A 20,507-nucleotide genomic window follows, 5' to 3' on the forward strand; every position below is an offset into this window, starting at 1 on the left:
GCGGTCATGGTGGGGGGCAGGGGGTGCCCTTTGTTCCTCATCCAGGGGGCCACACACCCCCCCCCAAGAGCTGTTTTCCGCAGCTGTGATGTCACCGGGGCCCCGGGCAATGCTGGGCCGTGGGTCCCACCCCGAGTCCCCGGGCCACGAGGGCAGGAGAACATGGCCTGCCATGCCCCGTCCTGCCTTGCAGATGGCGTTCTGTGCCAGGATCTCGAGGCTCACCCTCCGAGGAACCATGTCCAGGAAGAGCACGGAGACTGTGCCACCCAGGCGGTCCAGGGTGAATGGCTGGTCGCAGCCCATCCACTGCTTTCAGGTCGTGATCTGGATCGTGTTCCTGATCCTGACCTTCACCACCTTTGGCATCTTCATTCCCTTCCTGCCACCCGAGTGGAGATACATTGCCTACAGTGTATCCTTTTACTGGGGGCATTGCTGTCATCTAAGGGGGCGAGGGGGTCCCGGAGGGGCCTCCAGTAGGCCTGGCTCCAGGCCACCCGCAGAGGTGGTCAGACCTGCCCTCCGCCCCGGCTCCCACTGTCACAGTGCTGGAAACCCCACAGCTGTCCTCCAGGCCGCCGCCGCCTCAGGGTCTGGGCTACAAGTGCCCACCAGCGCTGGGGCCGGGAGAGGGTGCCCAGCTGGCAGCAGGGGTGGGAGGGTCCCGGGTGGACAGAGACCCCAGGAGCGGGGGAGCCGCAGACGGGCCACGCACTTTCCCAACCATGGCTGAGCGGTTGCTCTGTGCTGTCCAAGAGGATTGGTGGGTTTTAATAAGGACTTGAAGAGCTCGCGTGCCCCCGCGAGGGTCACCTATGTGGAGCCGAGGCGCTGACGTCTGTGATAATGTGTGGTGGCTGTGTTCTGGGCGAGAGACGTCTGCTCTGAATGCTGGGGTGGGCGTCGGGGTGGCGCGGGACTCCACCAGGAACCCCGGCCCTCACACTGAGGGTCGCCACACGTTACAGCCAGTGGACAGGCTGGGCTGCTGCGATGTGGGCATTGGAACCAGCTTCTAAGAGTGGGGTGTTTGCGCCTGTGGCTACACTGCCTGCCTCGTCTCCTAGGCTGCCCCGTGCCCCTGGCCAGGTGTGTGTCAGTGGTGGGGATCGGGCGCGAGGGAGGTGTCAGGACCAAGAAGGGCCCTCTGTCTCCCGGGGCCTCCCAGCCCCTTATCGTGGCGCCTTTCAGCTTTGAAGAAGTGGAGAGAGCAGTGTGATGGACCCCAGCTACCAGGTACTCAGCTTCACCAGTTAAGATTTTGCCAGTGTTGTTTCATATCTCACACACATACACTGAGTATCTTTAAAAACCCCAGACATCATGAAATTTCACTGGAATGCCCCAGTTTGCATCTGACAGAGACTTTTGTCTCCACACCACCATTCTTCTTATCTCATCTAAAAAATCCCATGGGACGTTACCAAGATTGACACTTGTTGTTTTGCAGATGTGGGGCCCCCTGAGCCCCAATCAGTCAGAAAAAGCAGGGCATCTGCCTGGAGTGCCTCTCACTCAGATGAGGCCCATTTTTTCCCCTCGAGGTCATAGAGATAGATTTCTTTGTGGTAAGGTTTGCAGTGATCAGTTTCCTGAATAGGAAAAGAGCTCTTCAGCTTTTCTGTTTCATCTTCTGTCTGTTTTGGCAAGTCATGTTTTTCAAGACATTTTAGTATTTTGTCTAAATTGTCAAATTTCTTGGAATAAAATTATTTGCACTATTTCCTGTTATCTGTAAGATCTGCCGTGATGCCACTGCTGATCAGTCTTCCTAGGGTTTATTGCTTTTATCAATTATTCAGAGAGTCAGCTTTTGGACTTACTGATTTTCCCTGTTTTATTTTTTTGAATTTCTGCTTTTATTTTTACTATTTATTTTCAGTGTATTGTGGCTTTAATTTCCTCTTTTTCTACCTTCTTTTTTTCTTTTAAGATTTATCTTTATCCATTTATTTATTTATTTTGGCTGTGCCAGGTCTTTGCTGTGGCACGTGGGATCTTCACTGTGGCACGTGGGAGCTTTTAGTTGCAACAAGTGAACTCTTAGTTGCGGCATGCGGGATCTAGCTCTCCGACCAGGGATCAAACGCAGAGTCTTACCCACTGGACCACCAGGGAAGTTCTGTTTTTTCTACCTTCTTAAGGTGGAAACTTAGGCCATTGATTTTAGACCTTTTTTCTTTTTGTCGTATCTGAAGCTATAATTTCCCCCCTAGGTGCAAGCACACACAGACCTACAAACACACAAATATACATACAATGCACAAGTCACAAACCAGCCACACATATGGGCACCCACTCTGCCACACGCACAGAGGCACGGAGGCACAAAGATGGAGGCCAGAGGTCCAACTGGTTTGGCAGGGCCGTGCTCCCTCTGAAGTTCCCAGGACCTGTCCCAGCTCCGGTGGCCTCAGGCATCCCTTGGCTTTAGATGCCACCACCTCTGCGTCCTCACAGGGTTGTCCCGCTGTGCGTGTCTGAGTCCTGATCTTCTCCTCTTATAAGGACCCCAGTCCTATGAGATCAGGACCCACCATGAGGACCTCATCTCAACTTGATCATCTGCAAAGACCCCATTTTCAAGTAAAATCATTCACAGTTCCTGGGGTTAGGACTTCAACATCTTTTGGGGACACAGTTCAGCCTCACCTGTGGGTCTTTGCTTATGTGCTGGCTATGATGCTGTATCTTCATTCTCTTTCGGCCCAAAACTTAGCTGAGTTTTGGCCCTTGGAGCCTTTTTGAGTGTCCTGTGTGCTTTGTCCAGTAGCCACTGTGAGTGCTTACCTGCTTTGTGCACAGCAAGGAGCCCCGGGGTCAAGTGCACCCCGTCCCACGTGGACGGCCATTTCTTCCCAGAGTCCTGGCCCCCTGGTGGGCCTCTTGCCTCTGGGTGGCTCAGCACCCAGTCTGTGTGGCCCCCTCCTGCCTGTCCCAAGCGGTGGATGCAGGATGGCGTCCCTGGCTGTTCAGAGCTCAGACGGCCTTCAGGACATGTTTTCTGGTCCAGTTTCCTGCCCCCCAGACCCGCCACTGCCCCAGCGATGTTCCTCAGGCCCAGGCAGCTGCACTTGGGCGCCATGCTCTGGCCACTAGGGCGCGCCAGCGTCACTCGGCGCCTGCAGCGACCCAGGAGCAGGGAGAGCAGTGTCCCGGGTCAGGGCCGCGGGATTTCAGGAAGCCGGGTGGCATTCCGTGGGCCCGGTGGAGACAGGGAAGCGTCAGCAAGGCTGCACGTGCAGCGTGGGGGTCACCGTGCGGAAGCCTGGCCGCCCTTGGCCTGCGGAAAGCACTGGGCGGGGTGGGGCTCCTCTGGGACCCAGGCAGCGGTAGGGCAGCTCCGCGGGGGCCGCGCCCTCCCGCTGCAGGACCGGCGAGGCGGCCGTGTGACAGGGCGGGCATCCTGGGCTGGCGCCCGGTGCTGTTTGTTTACTGAACAAAGATAGTTGCTAGGGGACCGCCGCGTCCTCAGAACAGCTCGGGGCCCTGCTTTGCAGGGGAAGTGAGAAGGCAGACCGGGTTCTTTTTATTATTTACTTGAACCTAAGACGCTCCTGAGATAAAATTACATCGAAAGTGAAAGCTGGCAGCTTGAGGGCGCGACACCCCGCCTGTGGCACCTTCTATTCTGGGGGCTCGGTGACGGCCACTGAGTGTGTGACCGACAGCGGGAGTGGCCGGGTCGTCTCTGGCAAACGCAGACGCGGGCAGGCAGGTGGGCCCACGCGCGTACCTGTGGCAGACGTGTGACGTCTGAGGGGCCGTGGCAGCTTGGCCCACCGCATCGGGGTCTCGGGAACCCCCGGGCACCTGCAGGTTTAGGGGCTCTGCAGGGCTGCCTGTCAGGCTTGGGTTGGGCCCCCGGGCACCTCCCCCGTGAGGCTGAGGGTCTGAGCGTGGGCTGCTGTCCCCCCGCCCTCCCTGGCGGCGGTCTCGTGTGGAGCCGAGTGTGGACGTGTGGACAGAGCCCTTGGGCCACACTGGGCTCCAGCCTCCCAGCTGCCCTCCTGTCCACCCTCCCGGCCCCGCCCCCCGCCGTCTGATGGGGACCGGCCTACTCTAGCTCCGCAGAGCAGGGCCGCACCTGGGCCGCAGTGCGACTTCCTGCCACATCTCCTGTCCCGGGCTGTGCCCCCGCCTGTGTCCTGCGCTCAGGACACGCTCCCGTTGCCACAGCAACCACACAAACAGTGCTGTGTCAGCTGTGCCTCAGGCCTCGGGACGCGGGCGTAGGGGCACCAGCGTGCCCGGACCTTGCTGGCATCTCCAGATGGGACAGTGCAGGCTGGCCGCTGACCACCTGCCCACTGCCCCACACCCTGCCCAGGAGCGTGGCTCCGTCTGCTGGACAGCAGGGGCAGGGAGGTCCAGGCCACAGGAAGGGTGTCACTGCGGGATCTGGTCAGTCCCGTTCCCTGTGTCGGTCCCCTGGCCTGGCTGGTCCTCGGCTCTCTCGCCCTCACCGTGGTCTCTGTGCCCCCTGGCTGGGCCGGGCCTCTGGTGCCCCACGCCTGGCACCCAGGGCCCTGGGTCTGCACTGGAGGCTGGAGGACAAGGGAGGCCAAGCAGCTTTGGCCAGACCAGCTCCCCACTGAGGCTCACCGTGCAGCAGGGATGCTTGGTCCAGGCAGGACCGCGCCTGTGAGCACAAGCCCCAGAGCCCCAGGGCGGCTCCACTGCGGCTGAGCATTACAGGCGGGGCCAGCAGGCCCTGGACCCCCAACGCGGTGCAGCCTGAGAAGGACCCCAGAAGAGGGGCCTCTTTGCTCAGAGTCTGCACTGCCGGTGGGCCTCTGTACAGGCACCGTAGACCCTGTGCACATGCGGCTTTGCCACGAGACCCTGTGGGCGGGCGGAGAGAGGCGTCTCCGCACCACGCCCAGGCCGCCCTCGCAGGAGCTGGACCTGTGAACCCGAACCCTCCCAGCTCAGACCCATCCTGGGAAGCAGGGCAGGGCTGATGGGGAGGCCAGGCCGACACTTCCTCCCCTTCTGTTTGGTTTCCATGGGGACCGTGTGTCAGTTCCTGAAGAGGAGGTGGAGAGGGTGGGATCTGAGGAATTGATTTTACCCTGGGAGCCCTGGAGGGCGTGGGAGCTGGAGTGGGCCTGGGGGGTCCTGGGCTTGGGGGAGACAGCGAGAGACAGAGACAGACAGACAGACAGCCCCGGCCCACTCACCACAGAGGCTCACTGGGGGTACTGGAACCCTCCCTCCCTCCCTCCCTCCTTCTCCTGATGGCATGTGCGCTCAGTGTGGCCTCCCTGCCCCAAGGACCTCCACAGCCTGGCTTCGGCGCCAGGCTCGGTGCCCGCGGACACACACGGGCCTCTCCCGCTGTCCCAGCGAAGCTCCGCTTGGGTCGCAGGGCCACGGCCTCCGGCGGGCCCTGCTCTGTCCCTCAGGGGCAAAGGACTCGGGCGGGTTCTGCTGGGCGCGCAGGAGCCAGAGGGGCCGCTCCCATTCCCGGCCAGGCACAGGCTCCCGTGGCTGCCTGGGGCCTGGCCACCCGGCCACCCGGAGTGGGCCCCTCGCGCGTGCCGCCCAGGCCGAGCTGTCCTTGACAACCCCCAGGTGACCGGCGGGATTTGGCTCTTCTACATCTTGGCCCACCTGGTGGTGGTTTCCATCGACCCGGCCGAAGCCAGTGTCCGCCTCAAGAACTACTCACGGTCTGTGCCGACCTTCGACCGGTCCAAACACGCACATGTCATCGAGAGGCAGTACTGTCACCTGTGCAGGGTCACTGTGTGAGTACCCAGCCGTGCGAGGGGACCCCCGCGCCGTCCCGCGGGGGTGGGCTGGGCTCGGGAGCACCTGGTCCCCAGCAGCCGACGGGCGCCGCCCCTTTTGCAGAGAAGCAGGGGCCCCGACACACAGCCCCCCGCCAGGCCGGGGCAGGAGCGCTGTGGCCTTGGGTCTCACACAAGCCTCTGCCGCCGACCGGATCCCAGCCCGGGGCTGCTCAGGGCCCCAAGGGTGTCAGTAGGGGCCGGGAGGGATCTGACTCAGCCTCCGGGCCTCAGGCCCTGGTACCTTGTGACGGCGCCCAGCGTGAGGTTGGCCCTGCAGGCAGACAGGGGCTCTGACGGGCGGCCCCTCCCGACCTTCCTTCCAGGAATGTGAAGTCCAAACATTGTATCACCTGCAACAAGTGTGTCTCAGGCTTCGACCATCACTGCAAATGGCTTAACAACTGCGTGGGGAGCAGGAATTACTGGTGAGGGGTCTCCCCGCCTGGGACGTGGGGCCTGGGGTGGCACTCACCCCTCACGCGGCTTGCTCCCCCTCCTCCGGGACGAGCCTCCTTAAGGGGCCTCCTAACTGGCCGAGCACCTCAAGGTCCACCTGCCGTGGGGACGGGTGAGGGGTGTGGCCCTGCCGTGAAGAGCACCGAGGGGGCCAGGAGGTCCCGACGGCGGCTCCAAGCACAGAGCTGGCTGAGAGGGCTCTCCTGGCGGGCGCCTCCCCATGTCCACTGGGCAGGGTCGGCAGGACGGCGGGGTGGGGGGGCCTGGCACGCAACAGGGTTGGCCTGTGCGGGGTTATCTGGGGCATTGGGGGAGGACCTCAGGGCAGGACCTCACGGCGACTTCAGGTGAACCACAGACACTGTTTAACACTGAAAATGTTAAAGGTATTACAGCAGAAAGACTAAAGGCAGGCGTTTTAGTGGAACCGTATTCCAGGAATTGCCACCCAGGGTTTATTTGTTCGGACGGGGAGACCATTCTCGGGGTCTTTTGTGCGCAGAGTGCAGCAGTGATTTGGGTCTAAAACCGAAGCACGCAGCCCTGACGGGTGTGCTTTTCGAAGGCAGTGTGGCCCCGCTCCTTGGCGCTGGCATCAGCACCCCGGCCGGCCGTGCCCTTGGTGGTGGCTGGGAGGGAGCCGGGTCTGAACCAGCAGGAGAAGGGGACCCGGGAGGGGCCGGCTTGGACCAGTCGTGCCCCGTGTCTGAGCCTCCGTCTCCCTCTTGTGAGCTGGGGTGCTTAGTGTTAGGGTTAGGGCCCTCCTGTAGGACCGAGTGAGATCTCAGGTGCGTGTTGTGGAGCAACAGAAACCGCAGGGGAGGCCCCGGGGCCGTGGGTCTGTGCGGTCACCCCGAGAGCAGGAGAGAGAAGCCCAAAGGTCGGGAGCCAGAGGGGGACGGGCTGCGGGACGGCGGCCGGGGCACACCCTCAGCAGGGGCGACCCCGGGTCGCGCACACTGCCCTGGGCCCCGGCGCGCGTGCCGCTGGCTCCCAGGGCCCGGGCTGTGCAGCCGCCCGAGCAGGCTCTCGTCCCACAGGTACTTCTTCGCCTCAGTGGCCTCAGCGTCGGCCGGACTGCTGTGTGTGGTCGCCATGCTGCTGTACATCTTCACCCAGTACTTCATCAACCCCGCCAGGCTGCGCACCGACCCACACTACGGGAGTATGCACTGCCCCGGGCCCGGGCCCGGGCCCGGGCCTCCCCTCCCGCCATCTTCCTTCTGGGGGGCCACGTAGGGCAGCCCGGGGTCGAGCACCTGTCCAGGCTGAGTTGTGGGGTGAAGACGCTTGAGCTGGAATTCGGCCTTCACTGGCCAGCACATGACCCTTCTCTGTTTTTCTTCACTTAATTGTTGGAAGCCGCATGGCTGTGGTGTCAGGTCCCCTTGGGTCACAGAGGACTGTATCCTGGAAATGCCCCAGGTGGGGGCTCTGACCTTCCAGCTCTAGTTAGAGTGGGGAGGGCCCAGCGGGGCAGCGCAGTGGACGCCGGGGTCAGGCTCTGTGACCTGGGCACCTAGTTACCCTCTCCCAGCCTTACCTTCCAGATCCAGAAAGTGGATCGTGATATACCCACCGCAGTCAGGAGGGGCTGCAAGGGTACTTAGGCCAGGCAGAGCACACCTGGGCGAGGAGGAAGGGCTCACCTGGGCAGGGAGGGGCTCACCTGGGCAGGGAGTCACTCCCTCGGGCTGGTGTTCCCTCCCCCACTGCCAAGCTCTGCCTCCAGGTACTCACCTGACGAGAGGTGCGACCTTGTCAGCAGGAGCTGGATGCGCGTCTCTCTCCCCCCGGCACAGGTGTCTCCGACCAGAACACGTGGCTACTGCTCCTTCCGCTTTTCCCTGTGAGGACGGGCGCCCCGGTCTTCCTGGGCATCGTGGTGCTGATGCTGCTGCTTGAGCTCGCCAGCCTCCTGCTGGTCGGTCAGCTGCTCGTGTTCCACCTCTACTTGAGTACGTGCCCCCTGGGCTGCCCCGTGTTGGCCAGCCTTCGCCCCTGTGTTCACATGGGTCCCCGGGCAGGCAGCCTCCGCCAGAAACAAGCTCAGAGCACAAAGGACAAGTCACAGGAAGAGAAGAAACACCCCGCGAGGGGCAGGAGGGCTGAGTTCTGTTCCAAGACCTGCGGGAAACATAAAGGAGGTTCAGGAAGTGGTCAGGACGGTGTTCAGAGACGGAAAAAGGAACAGAATCCATGAGGCAGGAACAGGACACTGTGGAAAAGAGCAGGGAGGTTTAGAAGAGCAACAACCAGAAACCCTAACAACGAAGAGCACTGAACTCAGCGATGGCGTCTCCACTAACCAAACTCGCTTGACGGAGAACCGGTGGTTTTCTCGTGTCCGCACGGCAGCTGCCCGGGGCAGGCTCCATCTGCCTTTAAAATGAGGGGAGGAGGCCTGTCCCGCACCCTGTGAAGCCTTTGTTTGGAAGTCACGACCGTCACCAACCTCTGCGGCCCCAAAGGGAAGGCAAGGCGCCTGTGGTGGCCGTGCCGGGTGCTCCGGCGCCCGCCATGCCCTGCTGAGCCAGAGACGAGGGCAGAACCCGCCCTGGAAGCCCCGGACGGCTCCCCCAGCTCCTGCGTGCACGGCGGGGCCAGCAGGGCCCTGGGCTCGGGGCCGGGGTGCGTGTCGGGGGCCGCTGCGTCTGTCCAGGCGGAGCATGCCCAAGCGCTGCTCTCTGCACTTCTGCAGCTGATGGGACGCGGTGAGTCCGCAGGAGTGAGGAGGGGCCTGGAGAAGTCAAGCCCACAGGACTCGGTGGCCGGCTGGACATGTAAGGACAGGAGTGTCCAGGGGCTAGTGGTGCCACCGTCACCGAGCATGAGGACACACAGGAGGCCTGTACAGGGGGAGACGTGCGGGGCTCAGGACCGAGTGGGTTTATTTTAGGGTCTTTGAACCTCCAAGAATGGATTTCCAGGAAAACGTTGGGATTTAGCTATTGGTAGTTACAGTAAGAGTACCCTGGAACGTATCTACTTAACATCCTCGCGACCCCTCAGTCTCTGCGGGGTCAGACTCAGCGCAGTGGCGAGTCGGAATTCAGTCCAGGCTCAGCGCAGTGGCGAGTGCTCAGCGTGCAATCGGAGTGAAACCCTCGGGCCGGAGGCCCAAGGGAGAGCCGGGCACCGCAAGTGGGAGAGAAAGCGCCATGGAAGATGCTGAGGAAGAAGAGGGTCCTCCAGCGGCCCGAGCTGGCGGGTGGGCCCTGCAAGGCGAGTGGACACAGGTGGCCCTTCCTCAGTGAGGCCGGGCTCCGGCCACAGCTCCCAGGCCACGCGGTGTGTGAGGCTCTGCGTCCGTGTCCCCTCCTCTGCTTGATCACTGCAGTCCGATCGCCACACCTCACGCGAAGTGCGCTCAGAAGAGGGTGAGCTCCGGAGGCACGCAGGGGTGTCTCAGTCTGGATTTGGTGGTGTTTGTGCAAACCCACACGGAAGAATGAATATTTTCACGAGAATACAAACAGGGTCAAGTTTACATCCTCAAAGTGTGACACAGGTTCTGAGGGAATGTGTGCAGTTAATCAAGAAAGATAAGGCAAACGAAGCAAAAGCCCTTGGAGGAACCCTCAGGGAAGCGGACGGGGAAGGGGTTCTGAGCCTCGGGCCCCCGCGGGGTAGCAGCCGAGCGGGTCTTGTGAGGCCTTGTGAGGACTTGTGAGGGCAGGCGGCCCTCCGTCTGCTCCTCAAGCGGCAAATAGGCTTCTGTGGGTGGCCCTTTTCGCTTTTCAGAAATGATGGTCAACCCTCTGCTCTCACGTTTGTTAGTTTTCAGGGAAAGGTTGGCCCCTCCGCGAAGGCACACGAGTGAAACGGGCACAGAGCATGCTTTCGTTAGTAGTGCTTTTCTACTGGCAAACGTGTTTGAGAGTTTCTGCTAACAACCTGGGGTCCTTCCGCCACGTGTGGGAGCTGGTATCTCACCTTGATTAACACGGAGCTGGGCTCAGCACTCCCCCGTCCACCTTGGCTTTACGGGCCTGTGAGGGACGCAGGGCCATGGCTCCCCTGCCCGGGACGGGGCTGGTGGGCCGCTGCTGGCCGCGGCCCAAGGCCAGCCGGGCTTGGGGTGGCCTGGGAACCAGCCGCCACTGCCCCGGACACAGAGGGCGGGGCCGCTGCGCAGCTCATGGAGGGTGACTCTGCCCCTTGCCTCCGTCCTCCTTTCTAGGGGCCAAGAAGCTGAGCACATATGATTACCTAAAGCAGGACGAAGAAGAACAGAGCTCGAATCCCCCGGCAGTGCAGAGAGATGTGACCCCACAAGGAAACGAGTTGTCACAGGTACTGGACGTCTCTCTGCTTCACCATCCAGGTTCATGCAGGGCCGGGGCAAGACCCAAGGTCACCTTGCAGCTAGGACCACTTAGGCACAGTCCTTCGCTTCTGTGTTGGTGTGTGTGTGTGTGGCTGTATGTGCCTGTGCGTGAGTTTGGCATGTAGTGTGCACGTGTGTGTTGTGTCATTTCCGAGCTCACTCTCCCCAAGGTTGAGTCAGCAGGGCCGACTCCGTTCAGGCCGCCCATTTCTTCAGCTGCTCAGCAAAATTAACATCCACTCTTCAAAGGCCAGCATGAAGAAAATGAAAATAAAAGCCACAGACACAAATGATTATTTGCAGATCATAGACTTGTACCCAGAAAATGTGTAGAAATTTCAAAACTCAATTATAAGAAAATCGACCCAGCTTTTTAAATGGGCAAAAGATTTGAACACACTGCACCAAAGGGGATCTATGGGTGGCAGATAAGCACATGAAAAGATGGTCAACATAATTCATCGTTAAGGAAACACAAATGAAAACCACAGTGAGACATCACACATGCCCATCAGAGTGGCCATAATCAAAGAGACCAGCCCCGAGTGTCGGTGAGGCTGTAGATGGCGGTGGGGATGCGGAACTACATCACTTTGCAAGGAGGTTCGGCATTTTCTTAAAAAGTGAAATATATACGTCTCAGTGACCCAGTCACCCCACTCCCTGTCTCTTGCCAAAGAGAAATGGAAACGCGCACACATGTGTAAGGGTGCGGGAGAGGGTGCCCCCCTCCCCTCCCGTGAGGTCCCTTCCCAGGACCCAGGGGACTCTTAGGTACCACTGCTGCAAATCAACTGAAAGTGTCAACAACGTGCTTTCATTTTATGACTTTCCTTTATCTCCCACAGCAGCTGGATAACGACCTGAGATCGTCTGTGCAGGGGTAAGTCGTCATCTGCCTAGAGCAGCTATATTCTCCTCTTAACTGGCTTGCTTTAAAAAGTCTTTCTTACGGGCTTCCCTGGTGGCGCAGTGGTTGAGAGTTCGCCTGCCGATGCAGGGGACACGGGTTCGTGCCCCGGTCCGGGGGGATCCCACATGCCACGGAGCGGCTGGGCCCATGAGCCATGGCCGCTGAGCCTGTGCGTCCGGAGCCTGTGCTCCGCAACGGGAGAGGCCTGCGTACTGCAAAAAAAAAAAAAAAAAAAAAAAAAAAAAAAGTCTTTCTTAGCCCAAGGAACATCCTCCATATTCTTTCCTAATACTTTTGTAATTTTTACTTGCTTTCTTTACATTTGGCTTTTAAACCATCTTCTATTTATTTTTGTATTTACTGAGGTTATTTTATTACAGCATAACTGTTGGTTGCCACCTCATTAATTAAATGGTCCACTTTTCCTCATCCAATCGAAAGGCCGTTTTCCTGATACCCCGAGCGTCCGCAGACGCTGGGCTTGTCTGCTTCTGGACACCAGTCTGTCCCTCTGCTGAGGCTACTAAGGACACTGTGCTCTTTTCACGATAGGACTTCATTTAGCTACCTTTTAACATCTAGTAGGTGAATGCCCCTCTTAAGATTTTTGCTTTTCATTACTTTTGACAATTCTTTCCTGTATTTATTTTTCCATATAAACTTGAAGATCATTTTGTGCAGTTCCAAGAAACCTGGAGTTTGAACTGGAGTTACGTTAGGTGTGCACTTTACGTGGGAGGCACAAAGCCTGCCTCCCCACCTTCACAGCTCAGCGTCTGTGTGGGGAGCAGACCAGGAAGCCAGTCTGCGGGTGGGGAGGTGGGGAATCGAGGGGCTGGAAGTGCCGGGCACACCGTAGTAGGGCTCCTTCTTCCCGGAAACCTGCAGGGGAAGCTCCAGCGTTCCTGGCAGGGAAGATTGGCCCAGGGGTCCTGGGGGACTTCACGTCTCCCTTGCCACAGCTCACCTGGCAGAGAGACTCAGAAAAGGAGAAGTGCACCGTTAGTCAATTCCCCAAAAGCTGAGAATTGCTGCAGGTTTTTGCTTAGTTTAATAATCAGGGCATATAGTTTAGTGTGAAAGAACATTCCTTTTCAAATAGCCCACTATTTTTGTTTCTAAATTTATTAGAAACCTGATTGGTACTAGTATTGTGACAACCTAAGTCATTTTGAATTTCACTTTCAAGTGTCTATGGTCCTTTAAATAAAATCTAAGAATATTTTTTCTTTTATTTCTTTCTGGCAAGAAGGATTGAAGCGTACCTGGAATCAGCGTGGTGAGCTGAGCTCGAAAACCAAACCGAAACAAGACAAAAACCTAGGTTTTTTTCAGGTTGCCTAATCAATGCATATGCATTATAGAAAATTTGGAAACTGCACAACTTCCCAGTGTAAATACGAACATCCCTTCTTGCCCCCCTCCACCAACTGCCACTGCTGGCATTTTGATTAGTATCTTTTAGGTCTTCCTTTTAAATACTTTTTGTGTGCATTGTATACATGATGGGTTTTTTTCTAAAATTATAATCATACTGTAGACCTCTTTAGAAGTCTTTTTTAAAAACTCCATATATTGTGAACATTGTTAACAGAAAAAATAATGATTTTTATGAATATAAATCATGCCAACTTTGGAATGTACCGTATTCCTCATTTTTGGAATACTATTCTTTATTTTCAATCTAGTCTTTACTTTTGCATCCCTTTATTGAAAGGGTTGATTGTGGGAGAAGTGTGATGCAACGAAATACAAGTTTACAAGCCCTCCAGACCCAATGGGCAATAAAACACCAATGACCTTTTTTTTGCTGCAGAAATGTTCCTGGGGTGACCTGGGAATCAACCTAACAGTTGACGAGTAGACACAGCCCGATTTGGGGGAAAGTTTGCTGGAGTAGGTCCTAGAAACCTGGGAATATGTTTAAATCACAAGACACTGAAGTGTCTCACAGGCGTGTTTTGGTGGAAAACACTGTGGGACTTCGTAAAGTGTGTCTCTAGTAGCAGTTATCAGACCAGTTTACTGGGAGTGTTTCTTCTGTTCTGGACTGTTTGCCTGCCGTGGAACAGTAAATAGAATAGATTATATTGATAGAAATTGACCAGCTAGGACGAAAATAAAGTGGGGAGAGGACCACACACAGGCAGACACTTCCTGTCTGATTTTAGAGGCGTGGCCTGTGCCAGTTCCCATTGCTACACAGCAAATCCCCACAGGCTTAGTGGCAAAGACGACGTGTGAACTCTCGGTTCCCGCAGTCACACGCCTGCGGGCGCATCAGTCTCTGCTTGGCACTTCACACAGAGCCGCCAGGGCTCCTGGGGCAGTGGCCTCTGCAGAAGGTGGGTCTGGAATGTTGACAGAGCCAGTCCCGTCCTCACGCTCCATCTCTAAGTCGGTAGCGGGGGGCCGAGTCCTCCTCATGCTTCAAACCTCCCCAACTTCCCCCTTCCATGTTCCTCGGTTTGTGGAGGTCCGTGTGATGACACTGACCTACCTGGGCATCAAAGACAAGCCTCCCGTATTCATTTCCTGGAGCCCCTGCGGGAAAGTGCCACAAAGTGGCAATGTTGTGGCCCCGAGGCACGTCACTGTGCACTTGTAAAGAGCCCCTGCACCGCTGCTGCTGACAAACTGGCAAGTGCAGTTGTCCTGGGGGGGCTCAGTGGGGCGAAGCCCGTCTTCCTGGCATCCCACTGGCAAGCAGCCATGGTCCTTTACATGCACAGCCCCTGCAGGCTGTTTTACATCGAGCGTTCACACGGCCTCCCAGGGCTGCTGCTCTAAGGAGGAAACGGCAGCATTGACGCTGGCGTGAGGCTTTGCAGCCTTACCCGCCCCGCGTGCGCTCCTGCCCCCAGCCAGCTCCCTCCTCGCTGACCTCAGTGTTCCCTCCGCCTGCCCCATCCTAGCAGAAAGAAGCCCAAGGCTTTCCTGCCAACTTCCATGCACCTGGGTCTGTGCTCCACCACCGTAAAGCCAGAGGACACCTCGTCATCAAAGGTAAGCCCACGGCCACCAGCGTGAGACTCACCATGGGGGTCAGAGCCGAAGGTGGGTCTCAGGCCCTCCAAGAATGAGGGCAGAGCAGTATTTGGAATCGCTTGTTTGATGAATTGAAGCATTTATGTGGTTCCCAGGGATGCCCCTTACGTGGGAACAAAGGTAGGTGGGGAACAGAAGAGAAAGTGAGGGGCAGAGGTACTCTTAACTGTGAGGCTTGTGTTGTGTGTGTGTGTGTGAGTGTGTGTGTGATGCATGTGTGTGAAGTGTGTGAAGTGTGTGATGTGTGTGATGTGTTTGTGATGTGTGTGTGTGAGTGTGATGCATGTGTGATGTGTGTGTGAGATGTGAGTGTGCCATATCATTTCCATAACTTCACAGGATCAAGCCTGCAGGGCTGACTCATTGTAGGCCCTCCCAGAGGTCAGATGCTCCAGGGGTTTCTGGTAGGCTACTTGTGAGCAGGCGTTGCTACTATGCCAATTTCTGAAGGTTGCTGGTGACTTTATTTTCTCTGTGGAGGAGCTTCATCTCACCACGAAGCCTGGAGGGCATCAGAGAAGGTGGATCCTTGTAATAATTTAGAAATAGCAAGAGGGTCAGCACCCACCTTTAGCAGCAGTGAAGTTGTCAGCAGTCTTTTTCCTTGCTTGCGCTCGCGCTAGCAACTTCTACTAGAAGCTCGGAAGCAACTTCGTGGAAACTGTCATCCTGCCCACCCACCCCAGACCCAACCACCAAAGGTGACCTTCACTGCAAGCCAGGAGCAGGCGTCCATGGGTTTTCCTTTGCTGTCGTTAAAGCCAGGGTGACCCTATGTTCCAGTTTGCCTGAGACAGTCCCATTTGACACCTGCTGCCAGTCCTGACCATGTGGTCACCACTCTGATGGACACTTGTCATTGATCATTATGTTAAATCTCACTAAGACTCTCCTGGACACATTATTATATCCATTTGGTGGCCAACAGGAGAGAAGGAGGCCAAGCTCAACTCCTAAGAGCAGGCAGATCTTCTAAGACTCTGAGATTTGAAACCTTTCTCTCTCCTGCACTGGAGAACACATTATCTTTGGCATTTAAGAACATGAAATTCCAAATTACCAATGCACAGGTGACTTTCTAATGCAAAAATATAACATTATGGGTTTGGGTCTCTTAAACTTTTCTATACTTAATTGTAAGTGTTCTAAGGTTGAAATATTGCTTTATTACTTAAGAAAGGGATTTACCATTCTACTTAGTTGGTACAAATTCCCAAAACCAATTCAAGAAGAAATGGAACATTCAAATGGTCATATAACAAGTAAAGACACTGAACTAGTAATTTTAAATTCTCCACAAAGAAAATCCTAGGCCCTAATGGCCTCATTGGTGAATTCTAACTGTTATTTTAAGGGGAAAAAAACCCAAATCAATTATGCACAAACTTCCAGAAAATAGAGGAGGAAGAAATACTTCCCAACTCATTTCTGTGAGGCTAGTACATAATACTAAAGCCAGATAATGTCATCAAAAAAGAGTATCATTAAAAAAAAAGAGTATCATAAGCCAATATCACTCATGAATACAGAGGCAAATATCATTAACAAAATTTAGCAAACCAAATGCAGTCACATATATACAGAACTATACACTGTGACTAAGTGAGCTTTATTCCAGAAATGCAAGGTTGGCTTTAACATCTGAAAACGTATTAATGTAGTAAACATATTAATAAAATAAAATACAGTAAACATACAAGCACATCAATCAATCAGAAAAAACATTTGCTAGTAACACATCTAGTTATGATAAAACAATTTCACAACCTAGGGGGGAAAACACCCTAAATCTGATAAAGAACACTGGTGAAACTTACAACTAATTCATACTTAATTCATACTGAAGGCTTTCCCCTTAAGATTGGGAGCAAGACAAGAATGTCCATTCCAAACTTCTATTTGACATTTTACTAAAGTTCCAGCCAGTGCAGTAAAGCAAGAAATATAAGTTAAAGGCATATAGATTTGAAAATGAAACGGTGTTTATTTGTAGGAAACATGATCTAACAAATCTGCAGAAAAGCTAGTAGAAATAATAAGATAGCTTAGCAAGGTGGTAGGATATAAAATCAATGTTAAAAACTGAATTACATTTCCGTATACTGGCAGTGAAAAGTCTGAAAATGGTATTAAGAAAACTATTCCATTCACAGTAGAATCAAAAAATAATAAAATCACGAAACAAGCCCCAAAATCTTTATATGTGAAGCTACAAACTATTGCTGAGAGAAATTAGACACAATCCAAATAAATGGAAAGATTTACAATATTTATGGATTGGAACACTCAATATTGTCACGATAGAAAATTTCCCCCAAATTGATCTACAAACTTACATGATCCCCATTGAATTCCCAGCAAGATTTTTTCTTTAAGGAAATAGCAAGCTGTATGTGGAAATTCGGAGGACTTAGAGTGGCCAAAATCATTCAGAAAAAGAAGAACCAAATTGGAGGATTTAGACAATCTGACTTCAAATTTCACCACAAAGCTACTGTATGGTTGCCAGCATAAGGATAGACATAGAGATCAATGAAACAGAATAGAAACTCCAGAAATAAAACCTTTACATTTATGGTAAATGGAATTTTAAACAAATGTGCCAAGGCAATTCAATGGGGAGAAATGTATTTTCAGTAAATGATACTGGAACAATTGGATACCCACAAGGAAAAAAAAAAATGAACTTAATGTCCTACTTCACAGCATACAAAAAAATAACTCAAAATCAATCTTGGACCTAAATTTCAGGGCTAAACTACAACACTTTAGGAAGAAAACAGAATAAAATCTTTGTGATCTTGAGTTAGGCAAAGTTTTCTTTAATATGACACCAAAGCACTATTAAAGAAAAATATGAAAAATTGGACTTCATCCAAATTTAAAATATTTGCCCTTCAAAAGTCACCGCTACAAAAATAAAGATATAAGTCACAGACTGGAATAAATACTTCCAAACCATATACTTGTATCCAGAATATAAAGAATTTTCAAAACTCAATTATAAGAAAAGTGACCCAGTTTTTTAAATGGGCAAAAGACTTGAACAAACTGCCCCAAAAAGGATATATGGGTGGCAAATATGCACACGAAAAGATGGTCAACATCATTAGGCATTAGGGGAATGAAAATTAAAACTAAAATAAGACCCCACTACACATGAATCAGAATGGCTAAAATTAAAAAGGCTAACAATACCAAGTGTTGGTGAACCTGTAGAGGAGTTGGATGTCTTAATACATGGAAAGGAAAATGAGAATTTAAAGTGACACCACTTTGGAAAGTAGTTTGGCAGTTTCTTTAAAACTTAAATATATTCTTATCATTTGACCCAGCAATCCCATTCCTGACTAGGAGAAATGAAGCCACCTCTGTACATGTAACATGGGTCGGGAGGAAAGATACTATCCCACCAGTGAGATCCTTTCCCAGGCCTCAGAAGCCCCTGAGACACCATTGCTTGAAATCAACTATAACAAACTTGAATTTTCTGAACAAATAACCTCAACATCGACAATTTCTTCCTTTACAATTTTATTGATTTTTATTTATTCTCACAGCAACCAGTTGCCAGCCTGAGTTCACCTGTACAGAGGTAGGTTAGATGCTTAGTAGAGTTGTTGTATCTATCTGAAAAATAGCTATATTCTCTTCTTAATTCAAATTACTTCGAAAAATAATTCATCTGTGATGGAATATTTTTAAATAATGTGTAACACAATGGAAGCTAACATTGTTTCACCTAAGATTACTAACAATTATAGCCATTCATGTCTCTCATTTTTACTTATCTTACTTGCAAAAACTACAGTAATTCTTCTCGCCCTTCTTTACAACTACTCTCTGAACTAATACACAAAAACAAGACAAGGCTCTTTACTTTCCGTGCCAGTGGGAGAACATGGGCTCCGCTGAGTCCGAATGTCCCTTTGACGGCCTCTACTAACGTTAGGGTTCAATTAAGCCCCCAACAGTCAGGCTGACTCATGTTGAGTCGCTGTTGAGTCAGTTAGATGCTAAGGTAAGTGACACTCTGCCCCAGGAGCACTGCACACACGCACATGACCTCTTCACCTTCAGAATCACAAAAGCAGACCATGGCCCATTATAAAGGTCATCATCCAGGGTAAGAACACATTTTAAGAGTACACGCTGTCTCCGTGATGAAATTGTATGCAGTCATGAAAAGTCATCTTCTCACAGAAGGTGGAGAAACAGGGAATTTACTTGCAATGTTATGGTGGGTGTTTTCATTTACTAGGGCTGCCACAGCAAAATACCACAAAACAAGCAGCTTAAACATTAGAAACAGGTCTCACTGTTCTGGAGGCTGGAAGTCTGAAATCAAGTGTTGGCAGGGTGGGTTGGGATCTGAGGGTGGGGGGATCTGTTCCAGGCCTGGCTCCTTGGCTTGTAGACGGTGATCTTCTCCCTGTGTCTCTTCACATCATCTTCCCTCTATGCCTGTCTCTGTGCACAAATTTCCCCTTTTTACAAGGCCACCACGGGTATTGGATGCTTCTTCCCAGCACCACTGCTCCATGTGGAAGCACAGGGAAGCCTCGATTCATCTCTCCTCAGTGGAAAAGGGGCCAGAAGTGCAGCCCCCACCCTTCTGGAGGGACGTGCTGGGAGCTGGGGATGGGGAGTGCTGGGGCTGTGCCCCTGTGGGTCACTCTCCCTCCATCCTGCATCCAGCAGAGCTGAGAGGTTCCCTGGACCAGGAAAGGGGAGCTTAGAAGAAATGCACCACTAGGCAGTTTCTCAGATGCTGAGAGTTACTTAGATTTTTGCTCAGTCTAACAGTCAGCCAGTAAATACAATTTAGTGTAAAAAGATCATTCTCTTTCAAACAACCCAAGAAATTTTCTTCTAAATTGACTTCCTGAGAAATCTGACTGGCAAGACTATCATGTAAATCCAAGTCATTATGAATTTCACTTTACAGCATCATCTAACCATGACCCTTTAAGTAAAATCTGAGAACGTTTCTCTTTTATCCCTTTCTGGTAAGAATGATAGAAACTTAACTGGAACCAGGATGGTAAACTTTCACCTCAGAACAATTGTTTTCAGATTTCCAAATCAATGCATATTTATTATAGGAAATTTGGAAATACAAAATTCCCAGTATAAAAACGAAAGACACTCAGCGTCCCCCACCCGCCAATAACTACTGCTGGAATTTTGATTTGTATCTTTTAAGTCTTCCCTTCTAATAATTTTTCTGTGCATTGTATACATAATGTTTTATTTTATAAAATAATGATCATATACAATTCCTTAGGAGCCTCATGTATTGTGAAGTTCATTCTGTTAAAAGAAAAAAATCAAGACTTTTTCTCCTACCTTGGGCATGTGTCATATTCATCTTTACCATCTTGATTCTTTTTCTTTTCCAATCCAGCCTCTCCTCCTCCAACTGGAAAAGGAGCTAGCATTGTTTAATGAAAGGGTTAATGATGGGTAACATGTGATACAAGTACAATATAAGTTACATTGTAACTTATGTACAATAAGTTGAGATGAGATGGGAAATAAATTACCAGTAGTCTTTTGTGTGGCAGAAAATGTTGCTAGGGTAACATAGTCGTTTGGATCCAGTTGAGGAAATCTGCACTTTTGATGGCCATTCCCAGCCTCACCCCTACGGCTGACCCTGTTAGAGCAGGTCGGATCTCGGCTCACAGAGACCAGGGGAAATACGTAAGTCACGTGACACCTGCCAGGGGAAGAATTGCGCCCCATACGTGCCCGTGGATGTGACGGTGTTCTGTGGGCAAGTTGCCACGGAGAACCTCACGGAGGACTTTACACAGTGTCTCTTACTCTAGCAGCGGTTGTCGTACCAACTTCTAAAGAGTATTTCTTCTGGACTGTTTATCTGTTACGGAATGTTACATGGATGGGATGAGGATGTGAACAAGGAATAAGATCTTACATGTGAAGACGCACATCA

At 52.6% G+C, this 20,507-nt stretch overlaps 1 protein-coding gene across 4 annotated transcripts in view; it reads left to right on the plus strand.

Annotated features, from left to right (window-relative positions):
* LOC309805603 (palmitoyltransferase ZDHHC11-like) overlaps positions 1-20,507 on the plus strand; it is a 22,176-nt gene continuing 1,669 nt past the window's right edge. The window contains exons 1-8 of one of the 4 annotated variants that reach the window (XM_082623666.1): positions 4-415; positions 5,581-5,756; positions 6,125-6,226; positions 7,298-7,422; positions 8,060-8,215; positions 10,441-10,553; positions 11,436-14,506; positions 18,109-20,097. In XM_082623666.1, coding sequence (XP_082479792.1) covers positions 89-415; positions 5,581-5,756; positions 6,125-6,226; positions 7,298-7,422; positions 8,060-8,215; positions 10,441-10,553; positions 11,436-11,474 — 1,038 coding nt within the window. In that variant the 5' untranslated portion in view covers positions 4-88 and the 3' untranslated portion in view covers positions 11,475-14,506; positions 18,109-20,097. Of the gene's footprint in view, positions 416-5,580; positions 5,757-6,124; positions 6,227-7,297; positions 7,423-8,059; positions 10,388-10,440; positions 14,507-18,108; positions 20,098-20,507 lie in introns of those variants that run through there. The other 3 variants (XM_082623663.1, XM_082623664.1, XM_082623665.1) reach the window with 3 other exon arrangements.

The sequence above is a fragment of the Mesoplodon mirus genome (genome assembly GCF_964341445.2).
Source record: "Mesoplodon mirus genome assembly, chromosome: 5".
Classification (NCBI taxonomy): Eukaryota; Metazoa; Chordata; class Mammalia; order Artiodactyla; family Ziphiidae; genus Mesoplodon; species Mesoplodon mirus.